The 24,668-nt window shown below is 52.8% G+C and overlaps 1 protein-coding gene across 6 annotated transcripts in view; it reads right to left on the bottom strand.

Annotated features, from left to right (window-relative positions):
• Positions 1–1,335: 1,335 nt before the first annotated feature.
• The window catches only part of CORO2B (coronin 2B), a 44,027-nt gene continuing 20,694 nt past the window's right edge, over positions 1,336–24,668 (bottom strand). For 4 of the 6 annotated variants that reach the window (XM_080395374.1, XM_080395371.1, XM_080395373.1 and 1 more), the window contains 11 exons: positions 22,440–22,640; positions 9,838–9,954; positions 5,592–5,741; positions 5,057–5,221; positions 4,385–4,501; positions 4,182–4,286; positions 3,777–3,873; positions 3,125–3,237; positions 2,361–2,451; positions 2,112–2,251; positions 1,336–1,507 (listed from right to left, as the gene is read on the bottom strand). In XM_080395374.1, the coding sequence (XP_080251500.1) occupies positions 1,376–1,507; positions 2,112–2,251; positions 2,361–2,451; positions 3,125–3,237; positions 3,777–3,873; positions 4,182–4,286; positions 4,385–4,501; positions 5,057–5,221; positions 5,592–5,741; positions 9,838–9,954; positions 22,440–22,640 (1,428 nt within the window). In that variant the 3' untranslated portion in view covers positions 1,336–1,375. Of the gene's footprint in view, positions 1,508–2,111; positions 2,252–2,360; positions 2,452–3,124; positions 3,238–3,776; positions 3,874–4,181; positions 4,287–4,384; positions 4,502–5,056; positions 5,222–5,591; positions 5,742–9,837; positions 9,955–22,439; positions 22,644–24,668 lie in introns of all 6 variants that reach the window. The other 2 variants (XM_080395370.1, XM_080395375.1) reach the window with 1 other exon arrangement.

Here is a 24,668-nt window from a genome sequence, read left to right as displayed (position 1 = left end):
CAACTTCGGCTGCTTCCCCCATCTAGCAAACTGCCTCCAGCAAGCATCTCCCCAGGTGCCACTTGCCCAGCCCAGTCCCCAGCACTTTGTCCCTGCACAGTCAGGGCTTCTGCTTCTTGTGTCACACGCCCAAGCCTCTTGCAGCCACCCCACATCATCGCTCAGCCCTGCAGGGACCTCCCACCCTGGAGGAAGAGCAGCAGCACAAGCAGAGAACAACTTTGTGCACAGCCAAAAACACCCCTTTGCGTCCCACCACCCCCCCCCCTCGGGTGGGGGCCAGCCCTCGTACCCAGCCCCTCGGCAAAGAAAGGAACAGGCAAAGTTTTGGTATCTTGAAAACATTTTATTTCATCACTAATCCGTGGTAGCATAAATAAGAGGCAATGACAGCACATGTAACGTAAAGAGGGGGAAGCGGTGGGCGTGGGGCACAATGTAAATTAACGGAGAGGAGAAACCGCTGCACTGGTAGTGCTGGGCAGTTCAGCAACTTGATTTAGTGAAAATATGTGTATATATATATATATATATATAGGTAAACTAGCAGTATTTGGTGTCATTCCCTGTGCTACAGGCCTAATCGACAACAATCTGTGATTGTACACACATGCTAGACCCATCGAGCGCCCATGCAGCTCTGGAACCCGCCGGGTCCATCCCTCGGGGCGAGCTGGGTGACATCCTTTCCTCTTCCCTATGTCACTGGCACGCATCCCAGCGGACAGGAGGACGGTAAGTCCCTCTTTGCCCAGGCAAAGTGAGCAAAAATCCCTCTCCAGTTAGGAAACACAGCTTTTTTTTTTTTTTTTTTTTTTTTAAGGATAGAGGTGTGTGTGCGTGGATGCACGCACACATGTGGAGCAACTCCCTTCCCCAGGCTGGACCCCTGGGGTACGCACAGGCTGCCCCTGCCAAAGCCTTCCCGCTGCCATGGGAAGGGTCTGAGGCTGCTGCCGCCGCAGCGAGCTTTTGTCAGCTAAGCCCTCCCCACCCCCCCGTTCCAGTTCTGCACCCGCTGTCACATTTTTGCATAGGAAAAAAATTAATAGCAACAAAGCATCACGCTCTCCTGGCGAGTCACCGCCGCCTTGGCTCCCCCGTGCCGGTTAATCCCGACGGAGGGGACACGGCTCGTGTACTTACTCCAAGAGCATCGCCAGGGCACACGGCCGCCCCAGCCACCTCTCGTGCAGCAGCTGTTCCGTTATAGCGGGTTTAGTGCTAGGCAAGACTAGGAGGACGTATTTCCAGTCAGCGAGTGGGCTCTTGGCAGGTCACTTGACTTCTGGCTCATATTCTGTGTAAGTGGATACAATAAAATTAAAGAGCGAGTATAAACAAAGAAAGTTTATTTATAAAACGTCCCTGGAAGTTAATTATTCTTCGGGCTGTTACGTAAGTTTTTCAGCTCCAGCTGTAGCTGTCGGATCCGTATGTCCTTCTGTGAGAGCTCGTCTTTCAGCCGCCGGATCTCATCCTGCTGTCGGAAGAACATCCGAAGGAGCTGGAAGGGAAGGAGGGAGCTGGAGGGACCGTGCCGGCTGCTCACCCCTGGGCCCTCACCCTCCTGCCAGCCCCCGGAGCCACGCTGGGGCCGTTTCATAACTCGGCTGCTTTTGCAACACGCCTTCATCTGCCGTGCTGCCTGTGCTCTCGGATTTAATGTTTCACCCTCCAGCCCAGGGATGCCCTAAGCACCCAATCTGCAAACTCAGCTCCAGCAAAACAAATTCCTTCCGGGTCCAAGCGCTGATGGTTCCCCAGCGCCTCCGTATGTTGTTCCCAGAGAATCATAGAATCCCTTAGGTTGGAAAAGACCTCTAAGATCATCAAGTCCAACCATTAGCCCAGGATGAGGGTTTTAATCTGGGAGAAGGATTTTAATAATAAAAAATAAATAAAATGGAGGAGCTTCACGCTGCCCCTTTTGGGTACTCTGTGGTTAATGTAGAGTGGGATGCTTCAAGCCACAGGGAAACACAGTGCCCAGGTACCTCAGTTTGGGAATACAAGCAGAGACCTGCAGTGGTAGCTTTTCCAGAAAACATCCCCCCCCTCAGCCAGTGACCATCCCCTCACGTCCCCATGTCAGGACCACGCTGCCCTACCTCGTTCTCCGTCCGGGGCGGCACATTCTCCAGCAGGTCTATGCCATTAACGACAACGCTCTTCTTCTCCCTCACTGGTGCCTTAAAGACAATTTTGGATGTCTTCTTGTAGCCCTCCTTCAGCGACATCAGGATGGGATCTGAGCAGGGCAGAGCACAGGAGGGGGTCAGGGGGGGCTGCGGCCCCATCCCACAGCCCAGCCATTTCGGGGCTCCGTGCTGCCTGCCCAGCGTGACCAGTGGCCTTACCTCTGTTCACCCCACTCAGCCATTCATCTGGCGTGAGGGCTGGCTCCGTACCCGGAGTCATCGGGTAAATGTCTTCTTGGTACGTTTCCGACTGAAAACACGGGGAAAGAGAAGCAACCGCCTCCGTGAATATGCTCACAAGTTTAACTACACGTTGCAACATGCTGCAAACAGTTGTGCTCACTCCTTTGGCATGCAGCAACGCAGCCGCCCAGGGCAGCAATAAACTGGTGTCTGCACCATTAAGTTGGGTGAGAAACGCCAGCGCTGCCTGCTCGGGGCATGCAGCAAATCTGGGCAATGCTGGCCAGCAGCAGAGCGGAGCCGCCGGTGGAGGACGAGCGGCTGCCGAGCTGCGGCAGTGCCTGGAACCGGCCCCTCCACGCAGCCCTGGTTTGCTTCCATCCGCCAAATCCTGCTCCAGTTCCCAGATGTATTTTACCAGGAACAGTCCCTAAATCTCAGGCGAGACAAGCCCCTGGTTACCTGTTGCAGTGGACTGAGCTGAGTCTGCACAGAACGATTGCATCAAGGTAAGGAGCAATGCAGAGATGCACTTCCTAAAACATTCCCATTAAGCCTGGGGTAAAAGCCCCTGGGAATTCCATGCCTGGGAAGCGTAAAGACTGGGAGGTCTAAGCCTGGTGCAGAGACCCAGCCTTTGGACTGGTCAGGCAAACAGTGCAAGCGAGGGCATCTCCATCACACCACTCCTGCTCTGCACACCCCGGACGCTGCTCGCCCCCACACCCCGAGGGACTCACCCTCCTCGGCACGATCATGGAGATGGGTTCAATCAGCCCCTTGAGGGTGATGAGCTTGTAGAAACGAAAGACCTCGCAGGCCGACACGTCCAGCCCATGCTTTGGCATCACTCCTGCGGAGGAGGTGCAGACAATAACCCGCGGGTGCTGCAAACCCCGGGCAGCCAGCTGGGACTCATCACCTCCCCAGCAGGTAACACCCCAACAGCTCCTCGCTCTCCATCAGGAGACCCGGGTCTTTACTGAATTAATCCCTGCCATCACCTGGGGACCCGGGGCACAGACGTGGGCCACACCACGGGTGTTTGCAAGGACATCGGGAAAGGGATGAGCAGCTTTTATTCAGGACAAATCACGGGGATCACCGACTGATGTCCCCTGGTAAAGCTGTGGCACGGGTGACAGCAGGAAGGGTGTCACTAGGTGTGTGCCTGGCTGGGACCCGGACTGGCTGAATCACCGCTGGAAGGACGGCATAGCGATGTGAATGCTGCCCTGCAAGCACTGCAGCCCCGTGTTGATGCTCCAGAGCCATCACGGCACCCGCCAAACCCATGCCAAACCCATTTGCCTGTGGCATTTAATTAAGCACCTTCCATCATCTACCTTTTGCATGTTCAGAGCGAAGGATCAGCAGCACAGCCATCCTTACCCAGTCCTTTCTGCGGGGCTGGGGAGCGAAACTCCATGAGATAACTCAGGTAGGGCTTTTCCGAACCAATCTCGTAATACCGAATGTTGCCGTCACCCTGGAGCGAGCGCAGGGAAGAGGGAGACTGTTTACTGCTTTGGCAAACATGAGGTTGAAAAAAAGACCATAGAACAACCCCCAGCACCCCGTCTTTGGGGAATGCTGGGGGGACACAGGCTGGGGATGCTGCAGCCCTCTGCATCACCCGGTGGGATGCTGCCCACTCCTGCAACAGCAGCAGGCACCTCTCCAAACCAGGGTTTCGTGGGCAAAGAGCTGCGCAACGCAGTGCTTGGGGCTCAGCACAGCCGTTTGCTGGAGAGAGGCCCCTTCATCTCCCCAGGAGATGCTGCGGGATGCCCGTACCTTGCCCGCCAAGTACAGCATGTGAGTGTCAGCATCGTAGAAAGGGAAGAGGAGACCCGAGAGCCCGTCGATCTCCTCCTCTATCAGGGGCATGGCCAGGTCTTCCTGTGCAAGAGGAAAAAGTGTCCGATTAGGCCAGATGTCCTGATGCTCGTGCTGAGCGGGGGTCCCCATGGGGACGGAGCAGTGGTCCCGGCACCCACCTGGTCCCAGAGGGCGATCTGCCGCGTGTTCCAGCGCGACACCCCTGTCGTCAGCAGCCGCTTCGTGCTGCCCAGGAAGACCACCCGGTTGACGCGGTGGTTCTTGCAGCTGGCCTCCTGCAAGACAGGGCTGTGCTGGCTGGCGGCCTCCCCTCCCTGGCCCTTAGGCACCCCAACCTGCCACCCCCACAAAACCCCTCCTGCCTCGTCCCAGTGGAACGCTGGCTCTGTGCTGGCCAGGCAGCAGACAGCGCTGAGGTACCGTGATCCCGCGCCTGTCCCCTGTGCAGAACAAAAATGCCCATCTCCCTAATATTAGATATCACCTTTACTGAGAAAGCACCGTCTTCCTCCAAACCGTGGCTCTTTACAGAACGTTCTGTGCACACACCCCCAAATTTCTGCTACTTTCCACAAATAATTAATAAAAGAATAAACCCTCCAACTCCTGTGCTTAGGATGAGGCTGAGCCCTCCTCATCTCCACCGAATTAAAACAACCAGCCTCTCCCCACAGTGGCACAGTGGATCCTGACATGTGGGAAAACATCACATCACAAGTACGTACAGTACCTTGCAAACATTTTGACACGTTTCAGTAGGATTCCTCCCCAAGATCTTATTTCTAATCCTCCCCCCATCCCGTGCAGCTGCCCCAGCACAAGCACCACACCTGCAGGACCCTGCCGGAGCGCGGCTCCACGACCCGCAGCTTCTTGTCCTTGCAGGTGGTGGCCAGGAGGCTGCCGTCAGTGTTGAAGGACATGCAGAGGATGACATCTGTGTGACAGTCGATCATCTTCACCGGCTCCCCAATGTCCAGGTTCCAGATGAGGACCTGTGGGAAGTGGGGAGGCTGCACTGGGGTCTCCGCTCCTGAAGACCCTCCCACCCCTCCTGCAACCTCCACATCCACTTCAGGTGTCTTAATATCACCTGTTTGGGCTGAAATCCCCCCTGCTTGTCACTTACAGAGCCCCCTTCCCTCCTCCCAGGGCTGCCCTGCAGCTGCTGTGTGTGCAAAATGAAGAAATTCCTTACAACCGGGTGCAAGACCCTCGCACCAGGCAGGTACCTCCTGCTGCAGACACAGCGGGTCATTTTACGCCGATGGCTGCATGCGGGTGGCTCCCACCCGTGCCACGAGCCCGGGAAGCCTTTGCAAGGGCAGCAGCCAAGTGTGAGGAGCGGGGCTGGGCAGAGCTCACCTTGTAGTCGTAGCCAGCACTGAAGAGGATGTTGTTGGTGGTGGGGTGCCACTCGACGAGGCCGACGCGCCGGCTGTGCCCGTACAGCTCCAGGACAGCCTCCGTCATGTTCCTCTTCAGACCACCCTCGGGGATCTCCCAGATCCGCACCTGCAGGATGGGGCAGGCGTCGGGAGGGGGTTGGGAGCCCCAGGGGGCTTGAGCTGCTGAATCCCTGCCATGTCCCGACACCAGCGGCCTCATCCTGCACTAATGGTTGTCCCAAGGGTGATCTGGTCCCCGTGAGGGCAGGGGGAAGGCACAGAGAATCCATCCCATCAGACCAGCAAGCTCTGGGGGGAAAGGGTAGCCCAAAACAAGGCAATGGTTTCACCCCGAACTGTGGGTGCTGAGGAGAAGGACCCAACGAAGCAGCGCTCACGGGGGAGCAGGGCCAGGGGAGACTCCCCTGCTGCCACCAGCTCAGGAGCTGCTACCCACCAGGGGAGAGAACCTGGGTTAAAAACAAGCCTGAAAAGCTGCTTGCTGAACAAAAGGAGGGGATGCACTGAGACAGAATAAGGCTTCTGTAGTGTCTCTTCTTCAATTAAACAGCTCCAGCTAATGCTATCAGAGAGCCAGTATAGATGCTTTCATCTCCCTGGCAGGTCACCAGTACGAATCCAAAGTGACAGGTCGCATTTATCTACCCACCCTCAGTCTGCTCCGTGCCGGAGCACCCTGCACTTGTCTGAGCAGCAAGACCCAGGGTCCTGCCAGCCCTGCGGCTTCCCGGAGCCACCCGAAACCTGGCAGCATTTGGTGGTGTGTACATGTCCCTGTGGCTCAGGTGAAGAGATGAAACCGCTGAGCTTTGCACTCTCAGCTCCTCCCCACGGCAGGCTGCCTTGGCCAGCACACCCGTCCATCCCGGAGCCCTTGCCTCGCCCCCGCTCTGATACCAGTTGCAGACACATCACACCACCGTTCAGTAATGCTCATTTTAAAAAACCCAACCATATTGAATGCAGCATGCAGCCTGTGCACGTTCCCTTTCACCTCCTCCACCAGCATCTCGAAAGATGAGCTTGCCTTTGAGCAGATGCGGTGGCCGGGGCTGTGCTGCCCCAGCGAGCATCACTGAGCTGAAATAAAGCTTTGCCAAAACTTAGGGAATATCTGGGAGGCTGCTGCCTGGAGAGGACTGATCCTGCTGCCCCTTCGGTTGCTCCTCCCTCTCCAGCTCCCGCAAGGGTTGCCCCATCCAGCTCAGCAGCTACAGCAGGGGAGGGGTGTGTGACACAAAATTTAATTTGCAGTATTCGAGTGAAAAATCTGCATAGGGATGTACAGGTGGAGCTGTCAGTTTTCTCCCTGAACCTGCACATTTAGGGGTGAAAGACGCTGCTTCTTGGGTTGCGTGGCATGCAGAGGAAACGGCATTATGAGAGAGACGTGGTTAAGAGGCTGGTTTGGCTCCGAGGGACAATTCTGAGAGCATCAGCGGTTTTCAAACAAGGCACAACATGAGGAACAAGCAACACAACCCTGATGTCGAAGGAACCGGTTATGAAAGCGGTGGGTTACGAAACGGCTGTTACCAAACCTCCGGCTGCGCCTCGCTCCAGCGATCTGCATCCACAAATGCATCCAGCGAGCTCTGCCCACCGGCGCGGTGCCTGCTGCATGCTCGCTGCTCAGGGCACGTGTCATCAAACCCAGGGGATACACACTGGGAAACCTTCCTGCGCTCAGCTGCGATGCCTGGGCTCCCTGCATTGTCAGGGTCTGCTCAGATAGGAGCTACCTCTTGCCTTGCACTGGGCAAGTAGCCTAAAGGTTGGTTATTGAATGCGTCCTGCATCTGTGCTCAGCCAAGAACCATCGCTGGGGCTTTGCAGCACAGCATCACCTCTGCAGTCTGCTCCTAATGAAGTTGCATCATTCTTTGTGTCTTGTGAAAAAAAAAAAAAAAAAGGGGTGAGTGCCAGGGACAGGCTATTTTAGGCAGGTTTCCCCATTACCACGGTCACTATGACCTGAAAATAGACGTGTTGGAACTGGTTGTAGTACTAATGCTGTTCTGTTGCCAGTGTAGGCATAGCTGGAGCTAACCCAAAAATCCAATGCTGCGTTTCACAACCTGGTCCCACCCTGGGACGGAAATGATGCTTTCAGAAAATTGTCATTAAAAAAAAGACCCAGAGGAACAGCCCTAGAAGCATCTCTACCTCCTCCTGTGACACCAGGGAAAGCAGCCAGTGCGGGATGCAGCCTATGGAACAGGAGGCTTCCTCTCCCAACCCATCTCAAGAAACCCTCTAGATAAAATTTTCCCTGAAACGCCTCTTTCCAAGGAGAGCTGTATCCTGCAAGCAAGACACTGTGCTGCAAACCTCTCCCCGCAGCCGCATGTGCCACATCAGCTCACTGTGCCCGAGTGCACGGAGAGCTCCGGCACGAGAAAACGCGGAGCCTGAAACACCTACGGAGATTGGGTAATTCCCCTTTTAATCTTCCCGCTTGGTTTGTCCTGCCCTTTAAAAGCTCCTTCCCAAAAAGCCTTCACAGCATTCCAGCAGCTCACAGCACCGTGGCAGGGACCAGGAACTATAGAGGATCAGCCCTGCTGCTAATTGTCCCACAAGAACAAATAATGAATTAATGGCCCTGGCACCCCACAGGAGAGCATCAGGTGAGGACAGATGCCGTTATCCAAGCGGGGATGGACAGGTATGAACGGATACAGGTTTGATAGCAAGGGAGTAATTACAGAAGGGGTTTCAAGCAGCACGATAACCCGGGTGGCCTGCGAGAACGATCCCTCTCCAGCGAGGCAGCATTAATAACAGGTGCTGCCCAGCTGTAAAATCCTCATCAACCCCTTGGAGAGGATTAACCCACAGCGATGCCCCGGGGACAAGACTGCACACGTCATCCTCTCTGCATAGGGCATTATGGAGGAAAGACATGAGTCTGGAGCAGGACCAGCCAGCAGCATCACTGGGCCAGCAGTGCATGTGGCAGGTCCTCCGTGTCTCCCACAGTGGTGGTGCCCCCAGCCTGGGACGGATGGTGTACCCAGGTGACAAATGTCATGCAAATACTCTGTTTTCTGCAGCTCGGACTTGGCAAGGACCTGATCATCCTCTCTCTTTGACAAAACGGTTGACCTGAGGCTTGTTAAACCCCCTGGGAGCAAGAGAGAGCCCAAAGGTGCAAGACCTGCCCGTGAGCACCCTGGGCATGGGGTGGCACTGGGAGCCAGAAGCCCACCCAGCCACAGGGATGGTCCCCTCCAACTCTTCCTCATCAGGGGGGACACCCCCCCCCCCCACCGGACAGCCTCAGGGGCAATTAATTTCCCAAGTTTAATGATGTCTTATGAAGTCTTCCCAGTATGCTCCCTCCCTCCCAGCACCTCCTATTCCCTAGCGACTGCATATAAAAGGTTACAATTTAAAGGAGACAGCTCACCATGATTCATGGCCAGGATCTGACTCTTTTTCCCCACTCAATATCTTCCTTGACAAGCTCTCAGCTAATAAAAAAATGCCAATATACTGAACTTAAGGAGAGGATGAGACATTAGGTGATAATACAGTGAAATGCTATAGATCAGGCAAAGCAGATTTGTAACTGGTTTAAAAACTGGATCATCCCAAATCTTCTCCCTCATACAAAGGGTTTTTTCCCTTTATGATACAGCCTTTGGGATGGACTTGTTTGTGTCCAGAAAATAAAGAGGAGGAGGATGCAAAGAACAGCTACTTAAAGATGACCTGATTCATTATCCCAGCCTGCAAAACTGCCATTGGCTCATATCACTTGATGGATCAGGCCACAAGAGCAGTTGCAGTCCCTGAGAGCAAGGATTAATAATAGCATTGCTGTTGGGTTTGAAGGAAGGGGAGGAAAAAAAAAAAAAAAAAAAGACCTCATTGTGCACAGCTGTACAGCTTATCTGCAGTGAGGGACACAGAAAGAGCAGCACTGTGACAATAAGTGACACTGGGGACAGTGGAGGAGCTGGGCACCAGCCACAGTCCCTGCACCACTGGCACAGCAGCTGGGGATTGGCAAAATTTGCCTTTTGCTCTACATCAATCTCTTACCCCTCTCCGTTCCTGAGACAGCTGAGCCATCACCCACCCGCAGCGCCTCCAGCAGCCCCTTCCTGCATCACCTGGGTCTATAAATTAAAGGCAGGGGGTGCACGGAGCTGTATGGCTCCATGGAGGTGCCAGCCCAAAGCATCGCAGCTCACCGAGGTGTCTTCAGAGCATGACGCGATGATGTTCTCAATGAAGGGATTCCACTTGATGTCCAGCACATTGCCCTGGTGACCACAGACTTTGGGGTAGTTGGGTTCGATCCGGCCTGTCTGTAATTTAAAATAAACCCAGAAACAAACAAACAAACAAACAAATTAGTGATAAGTTTGGTCTTTTTAAGGCTGGAGCCTTGTTATGGAAGTGAGCTCCACAACTGGCCCTGGGATGGGATATTTGGCAGGAGGAGACACCCAGCCAAGTCTGGGATTGGTTTTATCACGGGGGGGCTGTAGCTGCTCCGTGTATGCAAAGGGGTTTCTGCAAACACAACCCCATGGGGCTGCCCTGCCCAGCCCCAGGAGGGGACACCACCAGCTGGGAAGCTCCCTAGGAAATTGTTGCATGACAGTCTGAAACCATGAGTGGAAGGGCTGGAGGGGACTCGAGAGACTCCAAGCCAATCCTTGGGTCTCTAGGCAGATCAGATGTTGGGCTATGCATGAAGTGTTTGGGAAGCATTGTTTCCCAGACTTGGAAAGCGATGCTGAGCAAGGCATGCACAGTACTCTGCAGGACAAGCCCCCAGTGACTTCAGGATCGTCAGTACTCTGCTTAACGACATTACTAACCTAATGGGATCCTCCACATGGGTGGAAAACCTTGCAAGACTTTTAGGGACGGTCTACTCCTGACACCCCCGCAGAGCGAGGACGTGCCGAGCTGCGCAGCAGAGGACGATGCCCAGCACTCAGCAGAGCCTCCTGTTCAGGTTCCCATGGCAGGTGGGTTGCAGGAACCCCCTGCTCCTTGCAGGGACCTCGCAGGATGCCTCCGGGGCCAGCCACCCCGCTGCCCTTCCTTCCCCTGCTCTGGCTCCTCGCCGCAGCCCGGAGGTGGTGGCACACTTGGAGCGTGCAAACTAACTAGGTCAGCACAACGCAGCCACTAAATATTTCATAGCCCTTCCAGCACTGACCTTTTAACGTATCAAGCTCCTGGCTCCATTTAACATGAACAAAGAAACGCACCAAAGAGAACACGCTGCATTTTTACCATCTGCAGCTAAGGGCAACGGCCAGGCGTGTTCTGGGGTGGCTGGATCAGGCCCAGGGGCTCACCCCTGTGCTGTTGCTGCTGGGAAGGGTTATTTCAATTAATTTGCTCCCAGGGAGACGTGGCTGCTAATTGCCAGGCAGCCTTGGTGCCTGCTGCAGCACTGCACGGTCAGTCGCAGCTCCGATGAATGCCAGCCAGGAGCAGCACGGGATGCACGGGCACAGTGGCTCTGCCAGCCTGGATTTGATCCGGCAGGGATGGAGATGCAGAAAACCATCGCATGAGGCACTGAGAAACACAGGCAAACACAACTCTCCCCCAGCTGCTTTATCAGTTTTAAAAGACTTTTCATAAGCGTTATGATGAGAGTGAAAAGCCAGCTCCTGCTCCCATTGCCACAACAGCTCTAAGCCACCCCTTGGACACGGCCCATCTATAAGATGAGAACTAGGCTGGCCTTAAAACACTGGGGACCTCGTCACATGGGTCATTTCAGGTATCAAGGTAAAGGAGAAAAAAAAAGGTGCCTGCTCTCACTGCCTTCAGTACGTGAAGAAACGGACGCCCTCGGCTCCATCGCCGGCTGGCTAACAGGGTGGCTGGCAGCCCTGCCCCTCTGCCCCCCGTGCTGTCTCTTACAAACACTCATTAATTCCCCGGCGTGTGACGGGCGTGGGATCACATCCCCGTTAGCTGGTCTGTGATGAGCATTTAACGCAAGACTGATTTCTAACTCATGAGCCTCTTTCTAATTAGGGCATGTTATGCAGATTTCCTACCCGTACAGGGCAGGGCTCACTTTCCCTTTGGTGACTGATAGCTGCTGGTGCGATTTTAACCTCCATTAGGGCCAATTTCAGGAGTGTCAGGGCAGGGATGGATGGAAGAGCTGGGATGGGGCAGCTGCACCCGCCTCCTCCTTCAGCTGCCAACAGCATCACTTTGGCTCACTCAGAGAGTCTAAATTTTTATAATTCTGCCCATCAGCAACAACCTGGCTCGGATCTGAGCTGCCACGTCAGCCCTGGACCCTTAACTGCCTCCTCCCATTCACTAATGCGTTTTCTTCCCCGCATTTACCTGGCAGCTTCGCCCCAGATAAGCAGCAGCGATTGACCTACAGAACGTTCCTGACGTTACCGAAGAGCTGAAAGGGCATTTTCCTGATTAATGCCCCAGACCTGGGTTTCATTAGCACAATCATAAATCAGTTCAGGTTTTTAGGGATAAAAACAAGCAAAGTGACTTTCTGACAGTTTTGCCAGGGTGACCCAAACCTCTGGCAGCTGGCAGCTCTGGATGATGCGATGGCCAGAGGGACAGTCCCCTGAATCCCCCCCAGCCCCTCATCCCCCCAGGAGACTTCTCTTTCTCTACATTACATCCAGCACCACTGCAAACACTGGAGCATCCCGCAGGAAGGACAATACACTGAAGTACGCATCAGCCATGGATTTTAATTTTTTCTTTTACTCGGTGGCAAAGACAGCCCCTTGGGAAGTCGCTGTCACACCAGACCTGCATGGTGGGGGGCAATGCCCCCCCCAGCATCTCAGGGATCCTCCCAGGACACCAAGATCTCCATGCTGGGAGCCAATAGTACCCAGGAAAAGCAAGGCAAAGGGGGAGCATCGCCTGACCAAGTGCTGAGAGTACGCGGGCCATGACACAAGGGAAATCATTAGAGGAGATAAACCCTTCATTTAAATAAAGTATTTCCAATGCAGAGCCCAGAAAACAGATTTGATCAAAAAAAATCAGTTTTCCACTAAACCGAATTTTCCAAAAAGGGTGGAGGGGAATATTCAGGAAAATATTGCTTCTCACTAAAAACATCTCAATATCTAAAACCGGTGTTCACATTCAGCAGCTGTTTCCTCGGGGCCCCGGTGCGTCAGGCACCCTTTGCTGGGCTGTTCATCCTGATGGATGCTGGGGACATGGGGCAAGAGCTGCCCATCACCTGGGGAGACCCACAGAGCCCCTGCCTTCACCCAAACTCCACTGCAAAAACCCTGCCACGAAAAGCTATGAAGAAAAATGGAAAAAAAAACCCCGCAGTTCTGCAGGGATGCAGCCCTGGGACAAACAGCCAAGGTTTGGACAGGGAAAACCTCAAGGTGAGACACAAAAGATGGAGGGAAACACAGCGACTTCGGTGCCTCATTAGCACATGAAGCTCTGCCTCCCAGTACCACCCAGGACCCTCCTGTGAATTAATGGCATGCAAAGCACAGCTTTAGCGGTTATTATATTAAGTGTGCTAGCAGACATTGCTCACCCAAATGGCTCAGATTATCTAGCTTTCCCCCTGTTTTCGTATTTGCATTAGCATGACGTTATTAACACAGTCTAGAGCAGAAATTCATGCAACAGCTGTTAAATTCCAGGCGGACAGACCTTTTAACGGCACAAGTTAATATGCAATCACTTTAATTTTGAGCAACCAGCCGAGTGATTTCCTTTGCAAAGTAGATTTGAAGGGTTTTGTCAAAATTCATTAGGCTTTCAAGAGGACAAAGCAGAGTTTGGTTACTAGGGATAGCTCCTGCCCAAGAAATCAAGAGTTTTGATTAAAATTAGTTGAATGCAGCCAGCACGCAGGAGCTGCCACAGTGCCCGCAGCAAGAGACAGTCCCTGCGCCGGAGCAGTGGCGGGTTGTGCCTATGCTCAGGGCACCTGGAAGAGGAGAAAGAGCTGAATAAAGGAAATAAAAAGAAAAAAAAACCAACAAAAACAGGAATACATGCCATAGCTTCTTATTTAGTCATTCATAGAGGGACTGTGCCAGCAGCTCTGCATTAAGCCATGGTGAATCCTAATCGCTGGATCCCTGACCCCTGGCTACGGGAAGCTCGGTGACCCAGATACCATCCCTTCAGTGAGAGCATGCCGTGCCGTGGCTCTCCGGGCTCCAGCAGCTCTGATGTTTTGCACGGCATGGGCTGGAAGGAGCAAATCCTCCAGCAACTCCAGCCCCTCAAAGCCCTCCCTTCGCTGAAGCAATTAGGAGCGCTTAAAAAGGAGAAAGTTTGATATCTGGGGGAAAAGGACAACGAAATTTTTAAGTCTGTTTAGTTCAGTCATTTTGCAGCTTGGTGACCAAGAAGGAAGCCTTCTCCTCGAAACAGCTGGAAGAGCAGCAAGGGTGGAGGGACCAGCAGCACGTGGAGCCCAGGAGGGTTGGATGCACGGTCCGCAGAGGTTGGACTGCCCCAGGAAGGGGAACACCATTGCCGGGAGGAGCAAAGCCTCTTTACTCTTAGAAGCACCACTTTTAAGCAACCAAAGCATTGCTGTGAGTGCTGTGAGCTCACGAGCCATTTTGATGGAGCCCATCTCAGTGAACCCCTTGGCATCACCAGACTCAAGTGATGGGCAGCATTATCACTTCCAACCCTCTAAGCACCACAGGCTTCAGGCTGGTGATGGCAGGACTCCACATTTGATTTACAACCAACCAGCAGGACACTCAGATAAATCTGTTGAATATATTTCATAAAACTTGCTTTTCACCAGGTTCCCTGGAATTACAAGCCCAGAATGTTTCCAGATCCTCATGTTTCCTATGAGGCTCTGCAAGTGTGGCGAAAACCTTCAACTCTACCCTCAAACACACAGAAAACTTTACATAAACAATTGCAGCATCCATCTGGCATCGACACCAGCAGTTCCAGCACCTGTCCATGGGTGAGAAACCTCCTGGAGGCAGGGGAAACCCACCAGCAGCCCCTGGGGACCAGCCAGGCCACCCTTCCCACCCAGCAGCTTCCCCCAGATGCTCCCTGACCCCTTATTAGCTCTTAGAGGGGGATCAGGGAAGCGCTGCCTGAGCCGTAGGGGATTTACAGGGTTTCCCAGGAAATCCTTGAGTACACACGAGTCTCTAGTGGCTGAGATTAAGAGTAAATACAGTTACTGCTGTCTTTTTAAAGAAGGTCTCTCCTACTTGAGAGCCAAAGAGGAGGAAATTAGACAGATCTTGCTGACCTGGAGTAGATCCCCGGCTGATTTGGGTAGGAGGGAAGATCGCTGCAGGTTAACCCATCTTCACCAGGAACCCGGTAACAGAACCAGCACAAGCGAGAGAGAAATTGGACAAACCCTTGGGGGACCCAGAAAACCCACTGCCACAATGCGCTGCCGGCTGCACATCTCCCCACATGGTAACAGGGACCAGCCTGAGCTGAGAGCCTGTGGGAAGGGGGAGGGCAAGAGGAGGGCTCCGGCACATCTGGGCATCACATCTGCAACACGAGCTATTCCAGCAAAGAGTGGTGAGAGCCTGAACGCGAGGGGACGGGTTACTGGCCAGCAGAGGTGTTGCACCAGGAGACAGCACTTGCTGCCCTAGTCGTTTGTGCAGCTGCACAAAAAAATTCCCCAAGGAAATTCCCACGTGCAGGTGGAACGATGCTGCTACTGGGGATGTTTCTCTCCAACAACTGAATAAATATAAAAACAGATACCTCAAGCCTTTCTCCAGCTTTTCCGCTCTCCCCCAGCAGCCTCCCTTCTGCCAGGCTGCTCATCCAGCCTCCAGCAGATGCAAACCACCAGATGGGCGCGATTGCACGGCCCCAGTTTGGCCAGAGCCAGCCAAGGCTGAGGAGATTGGAAAACCACACATGTTCCCAGCCGGATCACGCCCTGGGAGGGATGGGGCCCACAAGTCACCTGGCTGGAAGCTGGTCCAGGGATTCTCAGTAATATAAAACCATTTAAAAAAAAAAAAAAAAAAAAGAGAGACAAGAAAAAAAAGAAAAAAACAAACCACTGAAGAACTCCACGCATGCCATCAACAAAACTGTTCATCAAAACACTAACTCCAGGCACTGGAAATGTCTGAATGTGCTTCTGGGTCCTGCAGAGAGTAACCAGGTTGTGGTGAACACACTGCCAAGCTTCCCGACTGCTCTTGTGAATGGCAGCTGTAAGTAAAACACTAAACCAAGAGCCAACTTTCCAGTAAACAAATTCTAAAAGCTCAGCTCCTGTTCTGGCACTCTTGAGTGAAGAAGCTGTTTAGCTACATGTGCACCTCCAAGAAAATAATGCCCCAAGTGAGAGCTGCCGCCCCTTTTCCCAGCCTGTAACACCTGGGATATTCAACAAGGGGAGGGAGATGGAGATGTGCTCCCCCAGCCCCTGCTAGAACAGTGTTTGTGTTCTTAAACAAGCAGTGCAAATAGGCAGGGGTGCACCGAACCGGGCAGGATTTCTGCTTAGACCTTAAATTTTATTGCCTGTGCATCTCCCGCACCCTCGGGTCCACAGGCACCTTCCCCAGCCAGCCTCGCCGTGAGTGGGGAGAGGAGGAAAGCGGGGAAGGCTGCAATCCAAGCAGGTTTTAGTGACCTCCTCTGCCCGGCAAGCACTCCCAGCCATCCCAGCCCCAGCAGAAGCTGCTCCACCAGCGGTGCAGTCAGAAGGCACCTCTGCCTCAGCCCCCGTGACACGCTCCCTGAGCGAGCATCACCAGTCCCCTTGCCTCAGTTTCCCCCCGGAGTGATGATGCTATCGCTGTCCCTGGCAAACCCCATGGTCAGGGGTGCTTTGGAATGAACTGTCACAGATTTATCAGGTCACTTGCCATAAGAAAGTACAATTTATAGACTTACTCTTTTTGTCGTACAACTAAACCACGCAAGTCATAAAGCGGGAAAAGAAATCAGCATTGCTTCATGCCATTTTTGCCAGGATGAAGGTTTAAATATCAGTTACTCCTACTGTGCGGACAGAAATGGTGTTAAATTAAATAGAAATACTGTTGTGGGCTGTTGGGGTGACTGTCCGATGAGCTTCTCCAGCCACACTGGACCCACGGAGCCCTATAGCCCTAAACCTCACAAAGCAAGGCGCACAGCAGCTTTTGACAAACAATTTGCACAGATTATAACCCTGAAGCCTTGCTGCAGAAGTAGTTTTCTGCACCATAAAAGCAGTAGCCAGGCTCAGTCTTGTTAATTAAAAAGACAAAAGCCTGTATAATGTCCCTGTTAAATTGGATTATGGAATAATAAATCCATGGAAAAATAAACCCATGTTTATTGGTAACAAAAAGCCACTTTTCCCCAGCGAGGACAGGGTTTCTCTCTATTTTAACCGGCAGAGGGGGCAGGCAATTGCAGGCAGGGCTGCACTGTGCTGGCCCAGGCAAAGCTGAGCTCCTGCTTCCCCAGGTTTTGCTGCAAATGCAGCAGCATTAAGTGGGGCAAAATCCACATTTTCCCCTCCCAAGCCCAAGGACCCACATTTTCAAACCTTGTTTCCTCCTCTGACCCATCACCAACTCTCAGGGCAGCACAAAAATCTTACACCAACACTTTTTGACTGATCCAGGTGCTTAAAACCAGCCAGAGCCCAGGTCTGGGCTTCCCGCAGCTGCTCTCACATTATCTCCTTGATAAGTCCAAGGACATCAGATGGTGTTCCAATGTGGAGCTGTAACACTGAAGTGTCAGCTTTTTTGTAAGTCTCAGGTCATCTGTTTTGTTGGGTTTTTTTTTTTTCCTCCTGGCCAACTCTAGGTCAAATCAAATGTCTCCTGCAGACTAAGAATCAGAGAAAAATTCACAGAAAACAAAAAAAGTAGCACAGACCAAGGGAGTCTCCTGTGTCCTGAGTTTAAAGGTAGCAAAGCTCCAAGGACATGAAAATTGGTTCATGGTACAGAGAACTAGAGCAAATTCTGTATTTTTGCCTGCAGAAAACCTCCAGGTACTTTGAAGCACAGCAGCTCTGAGAAGCAAGGAAAGCAGCCATGTGATGAGCTGGCCCATTCTCTGCCTGCCTTTGGCAAGTAGGTGTCCCCACGGCAGGGGGGGGCATGCATGGGGGTCTCTTGGGTGGTACCATGAGCACACAGGCAGAGCAGATGCCTCAGGACCCTGAGCCAAGACAAGCCATGCCAGAGCCAGGGCAGGCTGCCCGGGGCACGCAGCCCACTCCTCCCGCTCGCCAGCTGCCACCCCGGCACACAGCTGGCAGCAGGTTACAGCCACCAACCCAGCAGCCAAGGGACAGTGGCACTGCTCCTTGTGAAGCAGGGGCTGCTCCCCTGTTGTACCCCTTTGTGCTGGGTAACGAAGGGACAAGCAATACAGGCAAGCGGTTCCCTGCAGCACAGCACAGGCTGTGCCCAACTGCTGTCCCTGTCCTTGTCTCCCCAGGGCTGCTGCAGAGCTTCGGGGCCTCCAAAGGGATTAGCAATGGGTCTGTCACCTCCCTGGGCTGTCCCTGCTCCAGAGAGGCTCATACAGACCCCCACAGCAGCAGTGATGGGCACCAGTGTCCCACAGGGACAGAGAGGGACTGGCTCCCCCTCCAGCCCCCCAGGACCCCCCTGTTCACACCTCTGCATGCCAGGGCGCACACCACTGGCACGACCACCCACTGCCAGTAGCATAGCAGCCCTACCTGCAGCAGGGGGAGGGGGCTGCCCCACACTCAGCCCCATGCCACGGGCACAGCAGCTCACACGCAGGCAGCCACTGCTACAACAGGCAGCACTGGCACATGGAATTTTGGACTTCAGCCTCCTGCGTGTAAACAGAGACTCCCCCTTCCTGCTCGCTGCTTCCTCCAGGCACGCAGGCAGATAACACTGTCTGGTGGGGAAAAGGAGCTGTCTTCATCCCCTCTACAAACAAAGCTCCTCCTGTTGCAGCAAAAGCAATGCCAGCCACCCATCCCCTGCAAACACTGCCCTAAGAGACCCCAGCAAGCTGCATTGCAACCTCCTCCCCTCCTAGAGCTGCTCCCAACAGCCCTCCTTAGCCCCAGCCCGGTTTAAATGAAGCTAATTAAATCAGGCACAGCTGAGATAGATCCACATGCTGCTGGAGCTTTTTTTTCCCCAGCTATTTTAGCCAGCCCAGGGTCAGAAAAGTTCTGGGGGTGCCTAAAGCCCTGGGGCTCTTTGGGTTTCCTTGGTGCTGGTTGCAGTAGGTGAGCTGCTGCATGAATACACCAGGTTGGCTGTTTTTTTGTTGGTTTTTTTGTTTGCTTGGTTTTTTTTTTTAATTTAATAACTGTTGCTAAAAGTTGTTCCAGCCATAGGACTGGGAGGAGAACAGCTCTTTGGCTTTAGGGCTGCAGGTACAGCATCTTCAAAAAGTACTATATGTATTTTGTTCCTTCCCTGGCCCTTAGTGCACTCTAAGGCATCCCATGCCTTTGCATAAGGCTAAAGCATTTTGGAAATTAAACAGATTGAAGCTGAACGCAACAGCTTAGGGATGAAAAGCCCCTAGGAGGGGTAGGGTGGGTGCTCCTGGGGCTGCTTGGCCCCATCCTAGCTCTGGGGTTGCATGCAGATGTGAGAGCCGTGGCTTTCCTTTCAGAGGAACAGAAATGCTTCATTGCTACCAATAAAAACCAGGAGCATTTGAAAGCCTAGAAGATGTGAAGGCTTCTCTGTAGGTGACTTGATGATGTTGGTGGCAATGCTGGGTTTCAGTGTTGGCGCTGAGGGATGTGCAGTGCTGTGGAAAGCACTGCTGTCTGGGCTCTAAAATGTCCCATCTCAGACTCCCCAGTTAAGCGCGTTCTCTGCTGAAAAAAATGTAGCCACACCATTCCTGATGTTTCTGGGATTTTTGCACAGACTTTTTAAAAATGGAGCCCAGATCCTGGCTTTCCTATAACTGCACAGGTTCTTCTTGCTCAGCCCCTCTCCACCCACGCATCCCTTCACGAGGTGAGGAGCGTGAGGGATGGCTCGTGAGGGACAGCTGGTGCCAGGAGCATGTCCAGAGTGGATGGAGCAGAAGTGTGATCCATGCTGGACTACAAACAGGGATATCGCTTCCCTGAGCTGCTTTCCTGCAGAATTATGCTATCTGAGCAGGACTAGGTTTTGTTTGTGATGACGGAGTCCAACCGATTATTGCTGACTCAAAATACACAGAGGTTTTTGTTGTGGTCTCCTCTCCCCTTCAGCTGAAGCCTGGACCGAATCCTTCTGTTGCTAAGGTTTGGGGAGCAAATCACCAACTCCTTGAGCCCCAGCCCAGGCATCAGCGTGCAAGCTCTCCTTCGCCCACTCTTTGGGAATATTTATAGCACAAAACCTTTGCGGTGCTGGGGAGAGGTTGGTTCCCAGTGGCCAAGGCTCCAGAATTTGGGATCCTGCTGCAGCACAGGGTGGGGGGACAGGCTCAGGGAGGATGGGGGAACAAAATGCAGCCGTGCTCCATCCCTCTAACCCACGCAGCCTTGCAGAAGTGGTTACACATCCCCTAGTTTGTTACATAAATAAGTGAGGAACCAGCATTTCTGATGTGCAGGCAGAGGAACATATGGCCCAATGTATGCAAATGCATTGTCACTTGAAGCATAAAGCAGAGGGGTTTCTGGTGAACATTTCTGAGGAGAACAGAGGGCAGAAATAGGGAAGGGAAAAAAAAAAAAGGATGGCAGCAAATCAAATCCTGAGTAGATCTGCAGTATCTAGGTTACCTTAATTATGTTCTGCTAAATATGGATGCCAATTAATTAGAAGGCTGCTGATTTCCAAAGAAAATTAGTTTACTCTTAATGAGCTAATCAGTCCCTATTAAAAAAAAAAAAATAATGAAATTATTATATTGTACAAAGGCGTGTGCAACCACTTGACATGGAGTGCCGAGGTCTACTCCGGCTGGGATTTATTGGGTGCAATATTGACAGGATTTCTGCACGGAGCCGACGATCCCTCCAAAACAGGTTGCAAATGGCATTGCGCTCCTTCTGCTTTTATCCCACTGGGACTAGGCTACGTTTGCCAGGAAAAAAAGGGTAATTTTCTGGCAATACCAGGTTGTTAGCTCAGGATTTAGGATCACAAGCAAGTGGTGCGTGGATAGGCATCCTCCCAGCTCCGGCTTGGTGGCACGGGGAGGGAGGCAGAGATGGAGTCTGGAGCGCTCCAAGTGCTCAGACAAAGCTCCTGTTTTTTCGAATATTAATAAGAGTCAAGCTGTGCACTGCAATTAAAACGCTGATTATAATTTCTTCCATCTGTAGCCGATTCTACTCCAGAAATTAAAGAGAAATTCAGAAGAGATGGGAATGTTTCATGGGGAAAGTGTCTAAGAGGAATGCCAGGGCATGGGAAGACGGGGTGCGGGGTGCGGAGGGGCTCGGAAGGGAGCTCTCCTCCATCCCACCGTGGCCGGCTCTGTCACCTTCCCCTCCCAGTGGGTTTGGTGCTGCAGTTTTGCTGTCCAGGAGCCTGAGAGACAACACCTTCTCCCCGTGCAGGTGGCGTGTCTTCAAGTTACATGGAGTAGGTGCATCCTTAAGGGGAGCAACGGCAGCTTATCCGATGTCAAAAATCCTTCTGAGAATGAGTGACTGGGAGCATTTGTGTCCCCTGCTGCAGCCCAAGAGCCATGGCACGAGGGCAGGGTGCCCGGGGATGGGATGAGGGTACAAACTCAGAGCTGCCAGTCCACAGGCTGGAGCACCAACTGGAGAGCAACAGCATCAGTGCAACCGTGGTACCCCGCAGCGGTGCCCTGCGCTGAAATTTCAGGAGCAAAGCAAAGGTAATATTTATTTCATGTTCAAGGTCACTGCCGTCTGGCTTTTCCTGCAAGAGAGGCAGCTCTGCATCTGCTGTGGGGATGAGTGCTCAGCCAGGAGCCACCGCTGCACACCAAGCACGGTCCCATGGGGCGACTTCTGATGCATCAGCTGAATTTACGGGAGTTTAAAATTGCATGAGCAAGAGATGGGCTGATTCACATGGGTACTCATGCAAAGCGCTGGGGCAAGTCTTAGCTGGGGCAGCAGAAGCACAGCACGGTGGGGACAAGGGGTATGTGCTGCAAACAGGATTAATAGTGCAGAGGTGTGTGCGCTCCTCCCCTGCAAAGTGCTTTAGATGGGTAGAGCCGCAAAGCGAAGCCCAGAGCCCTCTGCACAGCACATGGCTCCTGAGCATCGGCTGCTTGTAAGGGGCTATGGCTCGGTGATGGACTCTTAAAAATAAATCTGGTGTGAGGTGGCATCTGCTGCCGTGCACAAAGCAAAAGCCCTGGGGTTTTGCAACAGGAAAACTGGGTGCGCAGCTGTGCTCTCCCTCTCAGGCTGTCCAGGGCATCACATCTGAGGGCTGAGATGATATGGACAAGCTCAAATAAATGGAGGACCTGCTACCTGCTTGGCAGGACAATGGGCCCCACGGGGACTCCTTTGCTTTCTGAAAGCTGTGTCGGTCAAATACCAGGGTCACAAACCCAAGTGGCATCTGCCACTGCGAAGGGCCAGGGTGGAGATGTGCCCAGTGCCCACCCTGCCAGCATGTGCTCACCGAGAGATGCCAAAAACGCTTTTAACAAATGTTTCATTTTCTTCCTAAAGAAAACACCCAATTCACTAAGGCAGCTGTAAATCTTCCCTTTCCTGCACAAGGAAACCCCAGGAAAGGACAACAGTCTTCAACACATCCTGTTGCAGGAGGGGATTCCCGGATGGAGCGAGCATCCACACACCCATACTTAGGGACCGGCTCTGGATCAGAGTCACCTCTGCCGGGGCCAAACCTCTTACCTGCTCGAGGGGGATGACGAGGAAGGACCCCCCACCGGCACTCTCTGTCACGATGGCGAGGAAGCGGGCGTTGACGGCGCAGAAGTGGTTGTCGTGGACGTTCTTGGTGATGGGGATGCCGTCGAAGCAGTGCTCCCGGCTCGCCACCTTCCCATAGACGTTCCGAAACTTGGAGCTGCGGTACTGCGGGCGCCATGACATCTGCTGGGCAAACACAGAGGTCTTAGCCCCCCAAAAATGCCCCGCCTGGGCTGTTTCCCAGTTGCTTTCCAGTTTCCAACCTGTGTTGCAATAGGGCTTTTGCCTGACGAGGCATGGCAGTATCAAGGCGGCCCAGACCTGCAAATAAAACACCCTTGAAAAAATGTAAGATGTCTCCCTGGTGCAAGGTACTACTCACAAAAGGCATTAAAAGGCTCTCTACTGTTGCAGAATTTAAGCTGATCTCCTTTTCAGCATGAACTGCTTATCTAGAACACACAGCACTACTACTTCATGTGCATATGACAAATGAATTAAGGCTTTTAATGCGATGGCTTGGAAATGGATTAGTTTGGACCACATGGAAGCATGCATCAGGGCAGAATAAGAGCACTTAGGCAGGGAGTGAGCATCAGAGAGCTGGTACACGTTGCGTTCAGCTGTCTCAGCTTATTTTGCAGAGGTCTCCCTGCGTGGGCTAACCCGTAACACCGCAGAAGCACTTGCTGCAGGCCAGCTGCAGTCACTTCTGCTGATGCGATGCTCCCAGGGACCCACCGGCTGATCTGGATGGACCAGGGATCCTAAGGACTCACTAGCTCACCCTGCTTTCCCAGAGCAAGTCCAAGCGCTGCAGCTGCATGCACAGAAATGAGCGTGCTTTCGCTTGTCCTCACTACTTTGCTTTTTTTAAGTGAGAAAGAGAGACTGCCTTCTTCATTTCAGTCATCTTTTGAACAATCCTTATGGTAGCGCAGGTGTTCATGATAAAATCTATAAAGATTTAAGGCACTCTGAGTGTGTGGAAGAGCATAAGCATTTAAGCCACCTTAAAGCAACACAAGCCCTCAGCTCTATCCACACACCCGGTAATCACACGCCTGAGGACTCACAGCCGCTCACGTCTTCATAACCAGCATCTATTGACAAGAGCGTGTAAGCATGTCCTTAAACGCTGGGTCACCTGCTGAGAGCATCTCTCGGCGAGGGGTAACACCAGAGAAATGCGCCAGTGGCTGCTCTAATCCTAAATAAATCTGAGTCCCTGCTTGCCCCCGAACTCAAAGCCACGGGCATGCGGTTGGGAGCACGGCATGTTTGAGCAGTGGCTCCTGAATAGGAAAAGGGAAGGCTTTAAGACTGGAAACAGTAGTGTTCCCACCTCCAGCTTGTATGAACAAGCTCATCGGCTTAACTCACGGATGTGGGGCAGAAGACAGAGTGAGGAGCAGTAGCGGGTAAAGCCCACACTGTGCATTATAGGGCTGACATCATGGGACGTGTTGCATGGACCTCACACCAGCAGAGCTCTGCTGTGCTGATATTCTTCACAGCATTCGACAGCCTGCCTGCAGGAAACCTGTGCGAGGGTACGGACCCCACTGCCTCCCCTTGGCCCCATATCCACCCACCACACCCACAATCCCAGCGGTATTCCCATCTCACCAGCAGCACACGCTGGCAGCATCCTTCTGGGGATGCACAGCAGCACCACGGCTGCACGTTTGCCATGCAATGCTATTGGCAATCCCCAGGCTGCAAGGAAAAAGGACACAGATCCTTAAGGGTTTAACCCAAAACAAAGGCAGAGAGATTTTTTTTGGCTGGAAAGGTTTCTGCTCTGAAGAAATGCAGACTCACGTCCAACAAAGTGCTGTGAATCTTTGCCAAACCTACCCAAGCGGTCGGAGCCAGGCAGGGCAAGGAAAAACACCCTGACCACAGCTTAAGGAGTGGCTTTCAAGTTTTTCACTAAGTCTTACATTTTCCTTTGTCTGAACAGATGAGTTTTCATATTGAAATTATTTTTTTTATAATATTCAAAAAGCACAAAAATTTATTTTGATATTTTTAAGCTCTAGATTTGCTCTGTGATCCCGGGACTTTGCTCTCCTTTCTACCGGCTGCGCCCCTCTGCTCTGGACCTATTGCAAAAAAAGCCCCAAACTCTACCAAAAGGGACATTTGCTCAATCCTTCCCCCACTCAAACTTTTCAGATGCCTTGTAGCATATCCCCACACAGGAAA

Source organism: Falco punctatus (assembly GCF_963210335.1).
Source record: "Falco punctatus genome assembly, chromosome: 7".
Taxonomy (NCBI): Eukaryota; Metazoa; Chordata; class Aves; order Falconiformes; family Falconidae; genus Falco; species Falco punctatus.
This window is presented reverse-complemented; position numbering and strand designations above follow the sequence as displayed.